This window comes from Corythoichthys intestinalis, chromosome 11, assembly GCF_030265065.1.
Source record: "Corythoichthys intestinalis isolate RoL2023-P3 chromosome 11, ASM3026506v1, whole genome shotgun sequence".
Classification (NCBI taxonomy): domain Eukaryota; kingdom Metazoa; phylum Chordata; class Actinopteri; order Syngnathiformes; family Syngnathidae; genus Corythoichthys; species Corythoichthys intestinalis.
The window spans coordinates 46,221,836-46,238,262 of record NC_080405.1 but is presented as its reverse complement, the minus strand read 5'-3'; the positions used below and the strand labels follow the sequence as shown (position 1 = coordinate 46,238,262).

The 16,427-nt window shown below is 36.9% G+C and overlaps 2 protein-coding genes across 2 annotated transcripts in view; one reads left to right on the top strand and one right to left on the bottom strand.

Moving 5' to 3' along the window:
* tmem33 (transmembrane protein 33) overlaps positions 1-16,427 on the bottom strand; it is a 115,243-nt gene extending 98,816 nt beyond the window's left edge. Inside the window, exon 1 of the mRNA XM_057850305.1 lies at positions 16,359-16,427. The gene's annotated coding sequence lies outside the window, so the exon portion shown is untranslated. The remainder of the gene's footprint in view (positions 1-16,358) is intronic.
* Positions 8,136-10,963, top strand: phox2bb (paired like homeobox 2Bb). The gene is made up of 3 exons (XM_057850295.1): positions 8,136-8,376; positions 8,932-9,119; positions 10,526-10,963. Exons 1-3 carry the CDS (start codon positions 8,136-8,138, stop codon positions 10,961-10,963), a joined length of 867 nt encoding a protein of 288 aa, XP_057706278.1.

The following is a 16,427-nucleotide window of genomic DNA, read 5'->3' as shown; positions in this document are numbered from 1 at the left end:
ACCAATAGACATATAGTTTTAACCCTTTTTGGGACAGCTATTCAAAAGTTGACACCTAATCGAGCCACTGCCTATTTTTGGTCATTTAAAAAATATTATTACATTTACAACGTTTTACTCTATACAGTGGTACCTCTACTTACGAAATTGGTTCAGGAAGTAGTTTCAGGAACTGAAAATTCCGGAAGTAAAGACGTGTTTTCCAAGGAAATGCCCTAATCTGTTCCAAAGCTCCCCCCAAATTAAGACATAAATCTTTTTGAAGCATAAAATGGATCAAAACCATAGGAGGAATTTGACTTTTGTGGCAGGGAGGGTGCAAAACATGTTGATGATCCCGAAACGCGGTGTCAGCGATAAAATTAACTTACAAGATATATGCTCGGTTAGTAGCTTAGCCCATGCTTGGAAATACAGGCATCAAAGCTATGTGTGTGTGGGTGTGCGTGCGTGTGTGAGCCCCTGTGTTTTTCCATGGAGAAGTAGACACCGATTTATGCGTTCCGTGGAGATATCCAATTTAATGCCAAGTTTTTCTAGTCACTCACACCCTTGCAAAAAGAATCCTCACTGTGGTGAGTCTGAAAATGGCAGCAGTCAAAACAAGAAACGGCATCCTTTTTTGACTGAATATTCCAGACAGGAATATTTATAATCATATGTTGAAAATTACCGTTTTTTGTTTTGTTTTGTTTTGTTTCCCATCATTTTTTAGGGGAATTCTAAATCGGGCTGCTTAGGACAGCTATGCTTTGGTAAAGGTACACCCAGTTGTGGCTCTGTTGTACAATTAGTGTCTTTAGTGGGACAAACTGAAACTCCGCTCACCATTTTTCCGGTGCTCTCCGGCGTTTCATAGTCCACATCTTCAATCCTTGGTTCTCGCTTAGTTGTCATCACTTTTGAAAGCTTAGGGTTTGTCTCTAAGGTGCTAGTCACATGATCTGTTTGAAAATTAATTTTGAGCCATTATAATTTTTTAAAAAATCATTTCATTCATTTTCATTGTTTTATTGCTTTAAATCTACTATAGACAACATTTTACCGGCAAAGTCTTAATTTTAAATTTATATACTGGAAAGTCAACTATTTAACTATTCAACTAACATTTTCGGCTACCATGGGGGGCTCTGCCCCCTCTTAATCTCCGCGTATGATTAAAACATGTAACCGATACATGTTACAATGAGAGTATTGCACAATAAAGAGTGAGAGTGTCAAAGACAAAGAATAGAGTAAAAAAAAAAAAACTAAAACAAAGTTAATACACTCACGTAAACTTATAAGAACATGGGGGATGAATGAAGAGACAGTAGAGGTCACTCTTAGCCAATTGCGTGCCAGAAAGATGCTGGTCAATAGCCAATGGGCGAGTTGCTATATAATTATGCTACAATCAGTAAACGCCGCGACTATCAGCCCATACTGTATTTTAGCCTTTCATATCCTGAAATTTCTTTCGTAACAAGAGGCGAGATTTTCCAGTTGAGGCATGTCGTAACTTGTAATTTCTGTATGTAGAGGTGTTCATAAGTAGAGGTACGGCTGAATGGGTAAGTGACTACATTTGGTCATTAAAAAAAAAAAAAAAAAGTTACATTTTTAACAAAAAAAAACTTATTGGCTGCCATTGACGGTGCTAGACGTCCAATCCATTTTGGCAAGTGAACAAAAGTCAAAATGAATTGGATGTCTAGAGCAGTCAGTGGCAGCCAAACAATTAAACGAGTGTCCTGTAAAATCATAATTCGTGAATTTGTTAATTGCATTTAGTCATTTTGTTTTATATTTGTATTAATAATACTGTTTAATGTTCAAATATACATTTTTAGCCAATAGTTTGTTTAATATGTACATTTCTCAGTTCATGTATTGGCCCTTAACATATTTCATATAAATTGTTATTTTTCATTTCAGTTTTATTTTAAGGATTGTTTCATATGTATTTTCAAATGAAATAACATCGCTTGTTTAGCATATAGGCAGTTTGAATTGTAATTATTGTTTTAAATTATCATACATTTACAGTAGTTGCTTTGATTAAAAAAATGAAAAAAAAAAAATATCAATTTTCACAAATACATTATTATATTCAGTTTTTCTATACATTTTGTCATTTTCTGGATTTGTCTGGACCCCGTATTCAAGATTATAATCTTGATAAAGACTAATCAATAAGAAGATAATTGATAAGGGATTTTATTGATCAATTTTTATGTAAACGTGAATTATACGTGTCTATAGGTATATATATCACTTGTATGCTGTAGGCGGATGTAGCTAATATTGTGACCTGTGACTTGGAGCAGGTGTAAACATGGAAAGAGGCTTGTAAAGAAAAGAACAAAGAAAATGGAGCTGGTGGAAAAGGAATTTAAAAAAGAAGGTGGGGAATAGGGGGTATAGACGGCGAGAAGGGGCAGCTTTTAATTGCGTTTGGACTTGTGCTTCCTTTTGAGCCTTATTCGATTATTTTGCTGCTTTTGTGGCCGCCAGACGCGTGGAGGGAGGACGGTGGGCGCCGTTCGGACCTTTTGGCTCAACGTAATCCAATTAGCTCAATTCTCCTTCTTCTTCTTATTCTGGGCTATAAATGTAGCGAGCTCGTGTCAGAAAAAGCCTGCACGCCATTTACATAATTTGCTGTGCAAACCAAGCAAAATGACACAAAACGCACTGCAGGGGGAGGAGACGTGACAAATGATTTTTCCTTGCAAAATGCAAGTTTTTTTTGGGCTGGTAAATGCAAAAAGAAACGAAAACGACGCTGAGTGATATCAGCATATTTTGATATTTCTGAATGAAAATGCTGCATGTGAAATTTGTCCAATTTTAAGTCAAGTTTGTTGTTGGGGTTTTGCGGTGTAAAAGAGAAAAACTTGATTAAATTAAAAAAAAGTACAAATAAATGAAAAAACATCCATTCATTGCAAAGCAATAAAGGAAGCAATAAATACAATTAGAAAGTCGATTGAATGACGTTTAACAACGAAAAGATGATCAATTCTTATTTTCATGTTGTTTCTATGGACTCACTCAAATTTGAAAACATATGTATGGCAATTTATTAAAAATTAAATGAGATTATTAGCGGCAAATAACTAATGGCTTGGACAAAAAACATTGTGAGCATTTGTAAGAATGAACTATTTTCACAGATTTTAATAAAGAGAATGACTTGAAAACAACTGACAAAACATCTGCTTTATAATTATTCAGATTTCAATTTAATTTCCTGTAAGTGGTCCATTATAGATGCTAATAATACCATTTAATAATAAACGGTGAAATAAATGGTTTGCATTTAAATTTCATTAATTCCCCAAATGTAATATTGCACAAATGATTTTAGCCATTAGGACGGTTTTGTAAATTACACTGGGGAACCATTTAGGGAAAAAGTCTGTTTAGTTAGATTTTTATGCTGATTAAAAGCTAAATTGGCATGTTGATTCCAAAATTGCAGTCATTTTACCCCCCAAGCACGTCAGTTTTCCCCGACTTTTTACGCAATTACAGTATAGCTATACACTTTGTAAAAACATGCCACACATTTTTTAATAAACATTGCAAGTATGTGTATTCCTTATTTTGTTAGAAAAAAAAAATTATATTAAAAAAAAAAAAAAAAAAATCTCTCAAACCCAGTATGTCTAAATATTTTTAAGACAATCGGGATTATATAACTTAAAACTTGCATTCTATACTACAAATTTGGTTAAAAACAGCTCTCAGACCCAAAAGACAAACAATGTGTTCCCCATCTCTATTTGTTTCTATATGCATTAATAAATAATGCAATACGTACAAGACATGTCAAACTTAACTGATATGATAAAACAACGGCATATAGGAATGCAGTAAAGGATGACGCTTCAGTGCCATGGACAGCAATACACGTCCAATCCATTTAAAAATTTTCAACGTCAATGGCAGCCAATGAATTAACGCACCTAATTCAAAAAAAAAAAAAAAAAACAAAAAAAAAAAAACAAAAAGGACAATTCAAATTGGACCATGATTTTCTTAAACTGCATTCTTTGTAAAAATGCTTGGTCTATCATATTTGGCTTCATAAAACAAGCACATCTCTATCAAATCCAGTATATACAGTGGGGAGAACAAGTATTTGATACACTGCCAATGAGTTTTCCCATTGGTAGTGTATCAAATACTTGTTCTCCCCACTGTATGTATAAATAAAAAATGCAATACATAATAAGACATGTCAAATTTAACTAATATGATAAAATAATGGCATATATGGGAATGGCAGTAACGGATGTCGCTTCAGTGCCATCGACAGCTATACATGTCCAATCCATTTTGGATCTTTCAACGTCAGTGGCAGCCAACGAATTAAGAAACCCACCTAATTCAAAATAAATTAAACGTTTTAAATTCAAATTGTCTCATAATTTTTTGAATGCTCTATCATATTTGGCTTTATAAAAGAAGCACATCTGTATCAAGTCCAGTACATATATTTTTGTAAATATATATACATACGGCGGAAAACAGACAAGGCTGAAAAAGCAGTTTCTGCTCTTGCACCGCTCTTTATAATAAAGTGCTGTATTTTAAGCCAAAATAACTTGTGCTTGACAGAAAAATATGTCTACATGCTGTCATAGCAGTTTCTGGCGCATTACGCCCCCAAACTATTTTTAATTGGTCTGTTTTACCCTGGAGACCCCTGTTTACGGACGTCACGCAACCACTTTTGTTTCAACCCAGCCATGAAAATAAGTAACTATATATATTACCGTATTGGCCCGAAGACTGTGTTTTTTGCATTGAAATAACACAGAAAAATAGGAGGTCGTCTTATATTCGCGCTCTGACATTATACCCGTTCACGAGCTAGATATCATTGAAGCGATGTTCTGTCATGACAGATTTCAGCTACTCTCCCCATTCACTACGCTAGATGGTGCCAGATATCATTGAAGCGATGTTCTGTCATGACAGATCTCAGCTACTCTTTTTAGTTTAACCAGTTTGCATTATTTTATGCCAATGTTTTTCCTTATTCAGATTTGTTTCAAGACTAGTTACAGTTAGACTTCAATTTGATGGCTAATGCAGTTATTGCAATTTTGTTGTTTTATCACAATAGATTGGTTTATTTACATTTCAAAAACCAGAAGCCATTAATTTACGAATGTGATTGCACTTTAGTTAACGTATTTAAATGTTCAGATGTTAAGATTTGAATGAGGCAAAATAACATGCTTTTTCTCTCAAATATATTGTTATAATCATTTGTATTGTAATTATTTTCTGTATAAAAATTGTGTTCAAAAAGTTTTTTCAAACTTGAGTCTTGAAAAAGAGGGGGTCGTCTTATAATCGGGGCAGTCATATTCGGGCAATACGTTATTCAAAATGTCATTTTTAGCTTAGAATTATTAATCACTGTCTAACATTTCGTTAAAAAACAATGACTTAAAAATTATTCACCCGCATATTTGAAACTTTTAAACAAATTATGTGACCATGAAAAAAATTGGTATCTGTAAATAAGTCACGGATATCTAATAAATTTCGCTTTATTTTATTTCTTTTGTTACTGTAGCATTTCCCCTGATATGTTAGATGATAATCGATCCAAAGAAAAATTGAAAAAAACGTTTAAAAGGGTAAATATATGAAAAAGAAAATCTCGACCACTCCTTGATGTCTGCGATTTCTGCATCGCGACCCTTGTTATATTACCATGTTTCACCCATAAAATCCCCCCAAATTCCAGCTGTGGCCATTCACAGCTGTGCCTTGACACTCTGTGATACATGCTACATGGGAGTTTTTGGATCGAAAAGAGCTAAGTAACGCATAAATATTGCGTAAAAAAATCATGGTGTCTTTAATTATGCTCTCACTCTCACCTCCAGTAGGGTTTTGCTGTTTAAAAATTTTATTTCTAAATGCCCTCCTGTTCAAAAAATTTCTTCCCCCAGAAAATTTTAAGCTTTCCAATGCTGTATCACACGTGCATATAGGACAATTTTGAAATTTGGCCAAATTGGAGGTCGCAGAGCGGAACTTCAAGCCACCTGTGTTTTCCGCTATATACTTTTAAGAAAACAGGGACCGTATTTTTAAAAAAATTAAGAGGAAAAACAGATCATTCTCAGATTCAGCAAAAATAAGTTAAAAGTTAAACCAGAAAGGCAACAAAAACGCTCCTATTGTCATTATTGTTCTCTATATCTAAAATACACATTGTAATACCAAACACTTGAACTAGCTCATAACTATTAAGATCGTAAGAGTCAAATTTTATTACGTAGTTAACTGAGGTATATAGTGTATCACACTTTAATTGAATAGGAGCTAAAAAAAAAAAAAAGTAAATATGCAGACCATCACTAAAGTATTGTTGTGTAATCTTATATATATATATATATATATATATGTTATATATATATATATAGCGGAAAACACTCAGGTGACTTCAAGTTCCGCTCTGAGACCCCCAATTTGGCCAAACTCAAAATTGTCCTATATGCATGTGTGATACATCATTGAAATTTTTTGAACAGGAGGGCATTTAGAAAAAAAAAATTAAATAGCAAAACCCTACTGGAGGTGAGAGTGAGAGCATAATTAAAGACGCCATGATTTTTTTATGCAATATTTATCGCGTACTTACCTCTTTTCGATCCAAAAACTCCCATGTAGGATGTATCACCGAGTGTCAAGACACAGCTGTGAATGGCCACAGCTGGATTTTTGGGGGATTTTATGGATGAAATATGGGATTATAACAAGGGTCGCGACGCAAAATTCGCAGACATCAAGGATTTGTCGGGATTTTCTTTTTCATATATTTACCCTTTTAAACTTTTTTTCACCCCAATTTTGCTTAGTTTGGATCGAGTTTTTAATCATCTAAAATATTGGGGAAAATGCGACAGTAAAAAAAAAAAAATTAAGCGATCGTTATGCGTTAGATGTCTTGACTTTACAGACGCCATTTTTTTCATTGTGACGTCATTTGTTTAAAACTAAAATATGCGAGTGAATGATTTTTAAAAGTCTTTTTTAACGAAATATTACACATCAATTAATGATTCTAAGCTAAAAATGACAGACATTTTGAATAATAGATATAATGAATTTACCTTCGTTTTATGGCTAGGTTGAAACAAAAGCAGTTGCGCGACGTCTGTAAACGGGGGTTTCCAGGGTAAAACGGGCAAATTAAAAATAGTTCGGGGGCTTATTGCGACATGAAACTGCTATGGCAGCACATAGACATATTGTTCTATCAAACACAACAGTTCTTTTGGCTTAAAATACAGCAGTTTACTTTCAAGAGGGGCGCAAAAGAAGAAACTGCTTTTTCAGTCTTGTCTGCGTTTTCTGCCATACAGTGCAATTGATAGATTTCCAATCCATTTGGACAGGGAGGCTGCAACCTTTCACAGTTCAAATGGATTGGACGTCGATCGCCGTCAATGGCGGCTAATGAGTTAAGATTGATATCTAATGTCATCATTATTATTATTATTTTAAAGTGACATTAGTAAGCTGCATTCAAAATGACTGCTGGCTTTAAAAGGCTCTTATTTGGCTAAATCGCATGAAGGCGAATCGTCGCCTTCTAGGCAAGTGGCGAGATTGAATTAAAGGGCAGGGGGAAAAAAGGAGGGCCTCTCCTCTGCCTGTAATGGCGCGCTATTGCATTGTAATTAGAGGTGCAGCCACGCAGGGGGAGTGCTTCTCGCGTTGGATGGGTTGGATCAATGATGCTGCAGCTCGGACGATAGACTGATGACTTATTGTCATGTAAAGCAGGGAGGCAGCAGAGCTCGTAGTAGGAAGGAGGACGGAAGGAGGCAGTGCAGCAGCTTTTGTCCGCGCTGATGATGAGCTCTATATGCTCTGGAGACCTCCGGCAAGGCGGCTCTTAGGGGGCTTTTGACAAAACGCGCCTGGGCTGCTATAAAGGGGGCCACTTTTGGAGCGGCCGCCGAGCAGTCAACATCGCCCCCGCACATCTCCAACAAAAATAATCATAATAACCAACACCATCAGCATCATCTGCAGCATCAGCACCACTACCAGCAGCAGCACCTCGACTTTTGAGGATTTCCCCCATTTTTTTCCCCGGGTTCCCCCTTTCCCAAATGTATAAAATGGAGTACTCTTACCTCAACTCGTCCGCCTACGAGTCGTGCATGGCCGGCATGGACACGTCGAGCCTGGCGTCGGCCTACGCGGACTTCAGCTCGTGCAGCCAGGCAGGCGGCTTCCAGTACAACCCCATCCGGACCACCTTCGGAACCACCGGCGGATGCCCGTCGCTGGCGCCCGGTTCCTGCAGCCTGGGCTCGCTGAGGGACCACCAGAGCAGCCCCTACGCGGCAGGTAAGCGCGTCGGGACATTTGCTTACACAAATGAAGGAATTTTTGGGGGGCGGGCGGGCGTATTGCGAGCCTAATTCGGTTACGAGCGCGTGTCACACCCGAAAGCCTCCAACAGAATTATCCTATAAGCCGCCGTAATGTGTTTACTTTGCGATGAGACGAATAATTAGATAAGCAAAGAGCAAAACTCATTATTGGAGACTAAATTGGGAGTCGGGAGTCCACAAGTGAGGCAAGCGGTTATGACAACTTGAGAGGATTTACGCCTGCTTTGACACGCAAGGGTTCAATAAAATACATTTACATGAAAAAGTCACTTGTTGAACACTTGTTGAACTTTTCCAAAGCCTTTACCAAAGTTTTCCCATGTATCGCTAACTCATTCACTATACGTGGTAGTTAGTAATTCTATCTTTTAAAAACATCTCTTTATGAAAAGTGATAAATATCCAATCAATTTTTACTATGGGCTGCCAGCCCTCCTAGACAAAATAGAAGGGACGTCGATTTTACAGAGTTTAAACGATCCAATTGGTGTATTACATTCTCCCGCAGTTCCATACAAGCTATTCACGGATCACGGAGGTCTCAACGAGAAGCGCAAGCAGAGGCGCATCAGGACCACCTTCACAAGCGCGCAACTCAAGGAGCTGGAGAGGGTCTTTGCCGAGACCCACTATCCGGACATCTACACACGGGAGGAGCTGGCCCTTAAGATCGATCTGACCGAAGCCAGAGTGCAGGTAACCAATCGTGATTTTGATAATTTGATTATCCAATAGATTATCAATATTATTTATTATAAAAGAGAGAATCCTTCATTTTTAAAGTGATTTTAAAAATGTTTTGGATCAATGAGTTTAAGACACATAATCAACTTTTTTTTTTTTTTTAATAAGGAGGAATTTGGCCAGTCAGTAACAATGTATATTTAATTTCTAATTTATTGATATCCAAGTTTTGGGATATTATCAGCAAAAAATGTTTCATTTATTTTTAGTTCGTTTAAACGAAAACAATAGTATTGCAATTAATGCGTCTAGTCATGAATGAATGAATGCTTGATTTTGGACATGCGAGAGAAAAAAAAAAAAAAAATCACAAAACCAATGACATACCTCATATACCAGCACAATAATTACGACAATAATAATAATATCAGAACAGATTAAGAAAGGAGTAGGATGAAGCAATGTTAAACCCTATACCCCCCCCCTTTCTATATATTCCTCAATTATATCAGTCCGATATATATTAATGCTAAAACAAAACACATTTGGTTATTTTTTCACAAATTTAGTGATTCATTTGAAATTTCTTTATACGAGTTATTCGTTATTATTTTGATTACTGCCATTTACAATAGATATTTGAACTGGAGTTACATTGGTGACCTGATGTTAACTGCAGAGGAACAGGCGTTTAACTACTTTAAATTATATAGCTAGCCTTTACTTTTAGTGTATTAACAATTGCATGCATTACTATTATTAATTTAAGTAATAATACCATTGAAAATTGAAAAAAAAATTGAAATTGACATGAAGTGACATTGAAGTCATAAAATTCAGTTCCGTTTCTATTTAAAACTTTATGGGACACTCCTTAAACTCATTGGCTGCCATTGACACCACTATACGTCCAATCTATTTTGAAAGGGCGAGGTCAAAAGAAGTCGAGACATAAAAAAAAAAAAAACTTAAGTGTTACTGCGGGCTCAGTGTGCTTCATTTGATCCCCCCCCCCTCCATCAACACAATTTAAATTTGTTATGTATTGTTGTTATTAATATGTATATGTATTTTTTTTTTTTTTTATTGTTGTCATGTTATTTTTTTATTGTTTGGTATTTTATTTAATTATAGCATTTATATGTTATTTTTTTATTATTTGTTGTAATTAACTTTTTTTCAATTGATTGAGTCTTTATACGAATAGAATCTATAAATACCTTAAAAACGGCATAATAATGTACCCTTTAAGATTTTTTAATATTTGTTAATCCTAATATATTCAGGTGAACAAAGTCTCAAAAATTGCCTACTATTTATTTATTTTTTTTATAATTATAAATAGAAGCCCGGTAAGGGGGGAAAAAATACGTAGTCGCATTTTTGCCAATAACCCTATCTTTTGGCTTTGTTTCCAGGTTTGGTTCCAGAACCGACGGGCGAAATTCCGTAAACAGGAGCGTGCAGCAGCGGCTGCCGCAGCCGCAGCCAAATCCAACTCGGGCAAAAAGTCGGACCCAAGAGATGACGACAGTAAAGACGCCAAATCCACCGACCCGGACAGCACGGGGGGCCCCAACCCGGTGACGACCTCCAACTGCGGAGGTCCCAGCCCCACCGGCGTGCAAGTGAACGGCGGCAACGGCGGACAGGCGGAGGCCGGCAAGGGCGCCGTGTCGTCCGGCATGGGGGTGACGGGGGTAGGGGTGACGTCGCCGGGCCAAGGCTGGGCCTCCGCTCCGGGGACCATCACCTCCATCCCGGACTCGCTTGGCGGCCCCTTCGCCAGCGTCTTGTCGTCCTTGCAAAGACAGAACGGAGCCAAGGCTGCCTTAGTCAAAAGCGGCATGTTCTAATGCACCCCCAACACCGTGACGTCACAGACTGATGGACATTTCAAACCTGCTTTTGTTTTATCCTCCTTTTGTGTGGCCTTTGCTGTACTTAAGAGCGTTCCTTTACGCGTAGCTTCTTTGGCTGCCATTGACAGCGATATACGTCCAATAAATTAAAAGAAGTGGCGGAAAACACTGAGGTGACGAAGTTCCATTCTGAGACCCCCAATTTGGCCAATTTTCAAAATTGTCCGATATGCACGTGTGATACATCACTGGAAAGCTTAAAATCTCAATTTTCTGGGGGAAGAGAAATTTTGAACAGGGCATTAAAAAAAAAAAAAAAAATCAAACAGCAAAACCCTAACTGAAGGTGAGAGCATGAGCGAGCATAATTAAAGAGGCCATGATTTTAACAAGATATTATCGCGTTAATTACCTTGTTTCGATCAAAAAACTCCATGTAGCATGTATCACCGAAGGTCAAGACACAGATGTGAATGGCCGTAGCTGGATTTTTGGGGATTTTATGGGTGAAACATGGTTATATCAGGGTCGCGATGCAGAAATCGCAGACATCAAGGAGTGGTCGAGATTTTCTTTTTCATATTTTTACCCTTTCAAATGTTTTTTTCTCACATTTTCTTTGTTTGGATCGTTTATTTATTGTCTAACATATCGGGGAAAATGCGATAGTAACAAAAGAAAATGTATAATTAAGCGATAGTTATGACGTAGATATAGGGACTTTTTTACAGACACCATTTTTTTTATTGTGGCGTTATTTGTTTAGAAGTTATATGCAAGTGAATAATCTTTTAAATACTTTTTAAACGAAATATTTGACATCAATTAATGATTCTAAACTAAAAATGACACATTCTGAATAATAAATATAATTAGTTACCTTAAAAGCAGTTGCGCGACGTCTGTAAACACGGGTTTCCAGGGTAAAACGGACAAATTAAAAATAGTTCAGGGACTTCATGCACCATTGATCTGCTATGACAGCATGTAGATGTATTCTATCAAACACAATATTTCTTTTGGCTTAAAATAAAGCAGTTTATTTTAAAGAAGAGTGCAAGAGCAGAAACTGCTTTTTCAGTCTAGTCTGTGTTTTCCGCCAAATGCGCTCTATTTCCAATTAGCTTATCACTAGTTGACTTCCAATTTAAAGTCGGAGAGTGGCAACCTCATCCATCGCCATCAATGACAGCCAATGAATTAAAATGTTTTCTTAAAGGAATGAACTGACCACACGGACAGCTGCATAGCTTATATTCATCGAGCTGAGGTTGAATTTTTTTTAAATACAATTTTTAATTTTCAAATCATCCTCTCCAATAAGAAAAAAAGGCACAACTACAGCAAAGCTCCCCTTCCTTCATGGACATGAATTTATGTTTTGTGAGTCTTTCTACTTAAGTGTGTTTGTGGCTCCAACTGTAAAGTGTTCAAATGTATTCTCGTCTCCCAATAGTTGAACTGTAGGCGCGTAGAGTCTTCATTTTAAGTCGGAGAGTTTATTTTTGTTAAAAAGGGAATGTATGCAAATGTTGTATTTATTTAATTTGCATGTTGTTCTTTTTCATTTTTTAATCTCCCACTTTGTTGTGAGTGTTATTGTCTGGAAGGTTATTTATGTTATGTTAGGTACTGGATACTTATATTTAAGAAGGGACTATTTCTACGTGTGCACATAGTTTTCCAAGGTATTGAGGTGGTTGTTGATGATACAAAAAAAATAATTACAGCAAAAAAGAACGGCTTGCTCATATTTTTGTTGACAACAACGGTAATGTTTTGAACAAAAGTGGTTGGAAGTGGTATTCTGAGGCATGCGATAAGAATGTTAAATTCATTTATATCCAATGATTATTCAATGCTGCAGCTGTTGCATTACTAATGACCTAAAATTTAAACAAATCTTAAAACCTCGTTGGCAATTTCACAAGAAAACATTTTATACTAGCACACACGGCGAACAATAAATGATCCAAAATGTTTTTCCCCCAATAAAACCATCTCAATTGAAATGAGAAGCAAATATTTCACAACTCTATAAAATACTAACCTGCAAGACTTCATGTGATCTACTTGAGAAAACAAAAGTTAGAAAAGTTTTACATTAAAATAATCATTTTTATATGGCAAAATTCACCCAAAATACAAAAAAATGCAGCGAGATACCAACAAATCTCCAAAACATCAAATTAAGACGTTGACTTTTGATGAACATGTAATTGGAAGGGGTGCCCAGTTTACAAATTTTTGCACCTTGAGGATCTACAGATACTCAGTACCGATCTGATAATGTTGCAATTTATTGAGGGACAAAAAGTACATCTAAATGTAAACTATTTCCATACTTCAGACACAATTGCATGCGCAAGAGTGATGTTGCTCGTGAAGAACACGTCACGCTAATAAACGAATCTGACGGAACGGATATGTTCGTTCTGGCTCGAGAGGCCAATGAGGAGCTGGGTCCCAGACTGTTCTCCCGGTGTTTGAAAAATACAGGAAGAGCAGTCTGGCCGTGCCAGGCAAATATTGAACCATTTTCAGACAATCAATGTCTTTATTTCGATGTACCGTATGGGCCCGAATATAAGACGGCCTTGATTATAAGACGACCCCTATTTTACAAGACTCAAGTTTAAAAGAAGACTTTTTGAACACCAAATAAATTTTTATACAGAAAATTACAGTACATCTGAAACAAATGATTATAACAATATATTTGAGAGAAAAAGCATGTTATTTTGCCTCATTCAAATCTCAATATCTGAACATTTAAATATGTCAACGAAAGTGCAATCGCATTCGTAAATGAATGGCTTCTGGTTTTTGAAATGTAAATAAACCCATCTATTGTGATAAAACAAAATTGCAAAAACTGCATTAACCATCAAAGTGAAGTCTAAATGTAGTCTTGAAACAAATCTGAATAAGGAAAAACATTGCAATAAAATAATGCAAACTGGTTAAACTAAAAAGAGTAGCTGAGATCTGTCATGACAGAACATCGCTTCAATGATATCTGGCGCCATCTAGCGTCGTGAATGGGGAGAGTAGCTGAGATCTTTCATGACAGAACATCGCTTCAATGATATCTGGCACCATCTGGCATCGTGAAAGTCTAGACCCCAAATATAAGACGACCCACACTTTTCCAGTCTTATTTCAATGCAAAAACACTTAAATTCGGGCCAATACGGTACATAGTTGAAAACGGCCAACAATTGCTCTCAAGTTTCCGCTTTAAGTCCCCGTGCAGCTCCCAACTTGAAAAAGGAGCCCAGAGCAGACGGATTCACTCGAATTTTTCTCTTTTTTAATCTGAGCATTGTGGAAACCATTCTCCATTAGGTGAAAAACCTTCAATAAATACAAAAAGAAATTATCAATAGTTTCATTTGATTAAACAATTCAACATTAATATTTTATGTCTAACACTTAACCTGCAAGTATTTTAGACTAGTCAATTAACTCTTTATTTTTATTTTAAATTACACAATGTTGTAAATGTTACCCTTTTAAAGTGTATTAAAACACTAAGGGGCTGTGAGATATCAATAGAACCGTTATGTGGCAAGATAACATATATTAATAAAGTTAACAAAAAAATAAATTGCATTCATGAGCAATTATCGAAAATAGATCGAAAATTACGAACATTTCCGAAAGTATTCCGGAAACAGCCGAATGGGGCGGAGACGTTATAACAAGGAAACGAAAGGTCGAGGCAGGTGCAATCGTTGTTTATCTACGAGAGAGGTGCGTTCGTGTTTTATCAAAAAAATCGCTAAAATGGTTCAAACCTGTCATGCTATGTGGTCTACAAATAGCCATTTGTCGCAATGAAGTACCCATGAGTTCCCGAACGCGAGAAAAAGAGCTGGACTACGCAGACAATGAGTAAAGTTCGTCCGTGCTAAGAGGGCTAATTTTGCAGACCCAGCCTCCGGCACGGTTTTGTGTGGTGCGCATTTTACACCTGAAAGCTATTCGAACTATGGACAAATGAAATCAGGTTTTGCTAAGAAATTGCTGATGAAAGCAGTCACCATACACGCGCAGCCACCTAAATGTCCCGAGATATCAAGAAAGAGGACGATGACTGGCACTGATGAGACCACCCCACCACCCCAGGCTAAGCAAAGGAGGGGAGCAGCCAAGCTCGAAATGGCCAGAGTGAGTACTATTTTATAATAAAAACATATCACGCATTGGATATGTGACTGGACACATGTATAAATTATCGCTCGTAAAATATAGAGAACAAATCCTTGAATCCCATTCATATTTGTGTCTGTTGGCAGAGCGAAAACCGATGATAGCACAATAAATGATAATTATTCTATACATTACATTATTTTGTGGTCACGGTGTATCAGCTTCACAAAAAGAAATGCAAAACAAACCATTCGGTGTTTCCCACACCATGTTGCCGGTGTTTCATCAGTGTGATTGCTCCTCTCAATGATCCTTTCATTAGGCTGCATTGGCTTTCGTTTAGGCTCAAATTGATAACCCAAAACACCAAAGAAAGGTTCATAACTCTCCTTGTTACCATTAGAAGAATGTTCGTTACGTCGGATTCGTCGCTGCAACTAGAAACAAAATTGTCCGCCATCATCGCCGCCATTCAGTACTAAGCACTGAGCCGGGGGTTTCCTAGTTGTGACGTCACGCACACAATATGCTAGATTTCCGGTATCTCGTGGACGGGTCCTTTTAGCTTGACAATCGATCCAAATTTCTATCATTTTCTTGGTGTTGGGATGTGTGTAATTACACGACGTGGCACGATATGAATCCAAAAGGCATGCGTTTATGGATAAATGATGGAATATTAGCATTTCCCCAGGTGTTGTCATACTCTTTTAAATATGAAAGTTTCACATCGTAAAAGGACAAATTCATTAAAATAATTGTTTCAATTAACTAAACAGTGAAACCTATAATACAGTGGTTCGGTGAGTAAGTTAAGGGGTTCGGCGAAGGTAAAGAAACACAGAGCTAGAGTAGAGAGGGGCAATGTGGCTGTTGAGACCAGGTTTTGGACTGGTTGCAGCGTGGTCTCAAATTTTGACATGTTTATTAAAGATGCTGTCAAAATGAGACTTTTAACGGGAGTTTGCTAAATTATTAGCTTGCTAGCCTAGATATATTGATTTTGAAAGGGAAAAAAGTTTTATTATCTAATTCTGAAGGGTTTGGTGAATCCACATGTGAAACTTGTGGTTAAGAACCACTGCTTTAATACATTAAATGCCAATATCTAATAAACCAGTGTCTCAAATCCCAAATTACCCCCTAAACAATATACTGCAAGTGTCTAAACATTTCCACCGGTGAGTCAAGCCATGTGCTAATGGCTGTCGCTGCCGCATGTTTTTCTGCTTACCGGCTGCCGCTCTGGTTATTTTTTTTCCCAACGTCTCCAGCTGCACAGGACTGCAAGTGTCAATAGCCA

Bases quoted from the DNA above. Each gene is read 5' to 3' on its own strand.
- phox2bb (XM_057850295.1), top strand. From the start codon at position 8,136: ATGTATAAAATGGAGTACTCTTACCTCAACTCGTCCGCCTACGAGTCG. The intron at 8,377-8,931 runs GTAAGCGCGTCG...ATTCTCCCGCAG, and splicing joins GAGCAGCCCCTACGCGGCAG to TTCCATACAAGCTATTCACG. The intron at 9,120-10,525 runs GTAACCAATCGT...CTTTGTTTCCAG, and splicing joins TGACCGAAGCCAGAGTGCAG to GTTTGGTTCCAGAACCGACG.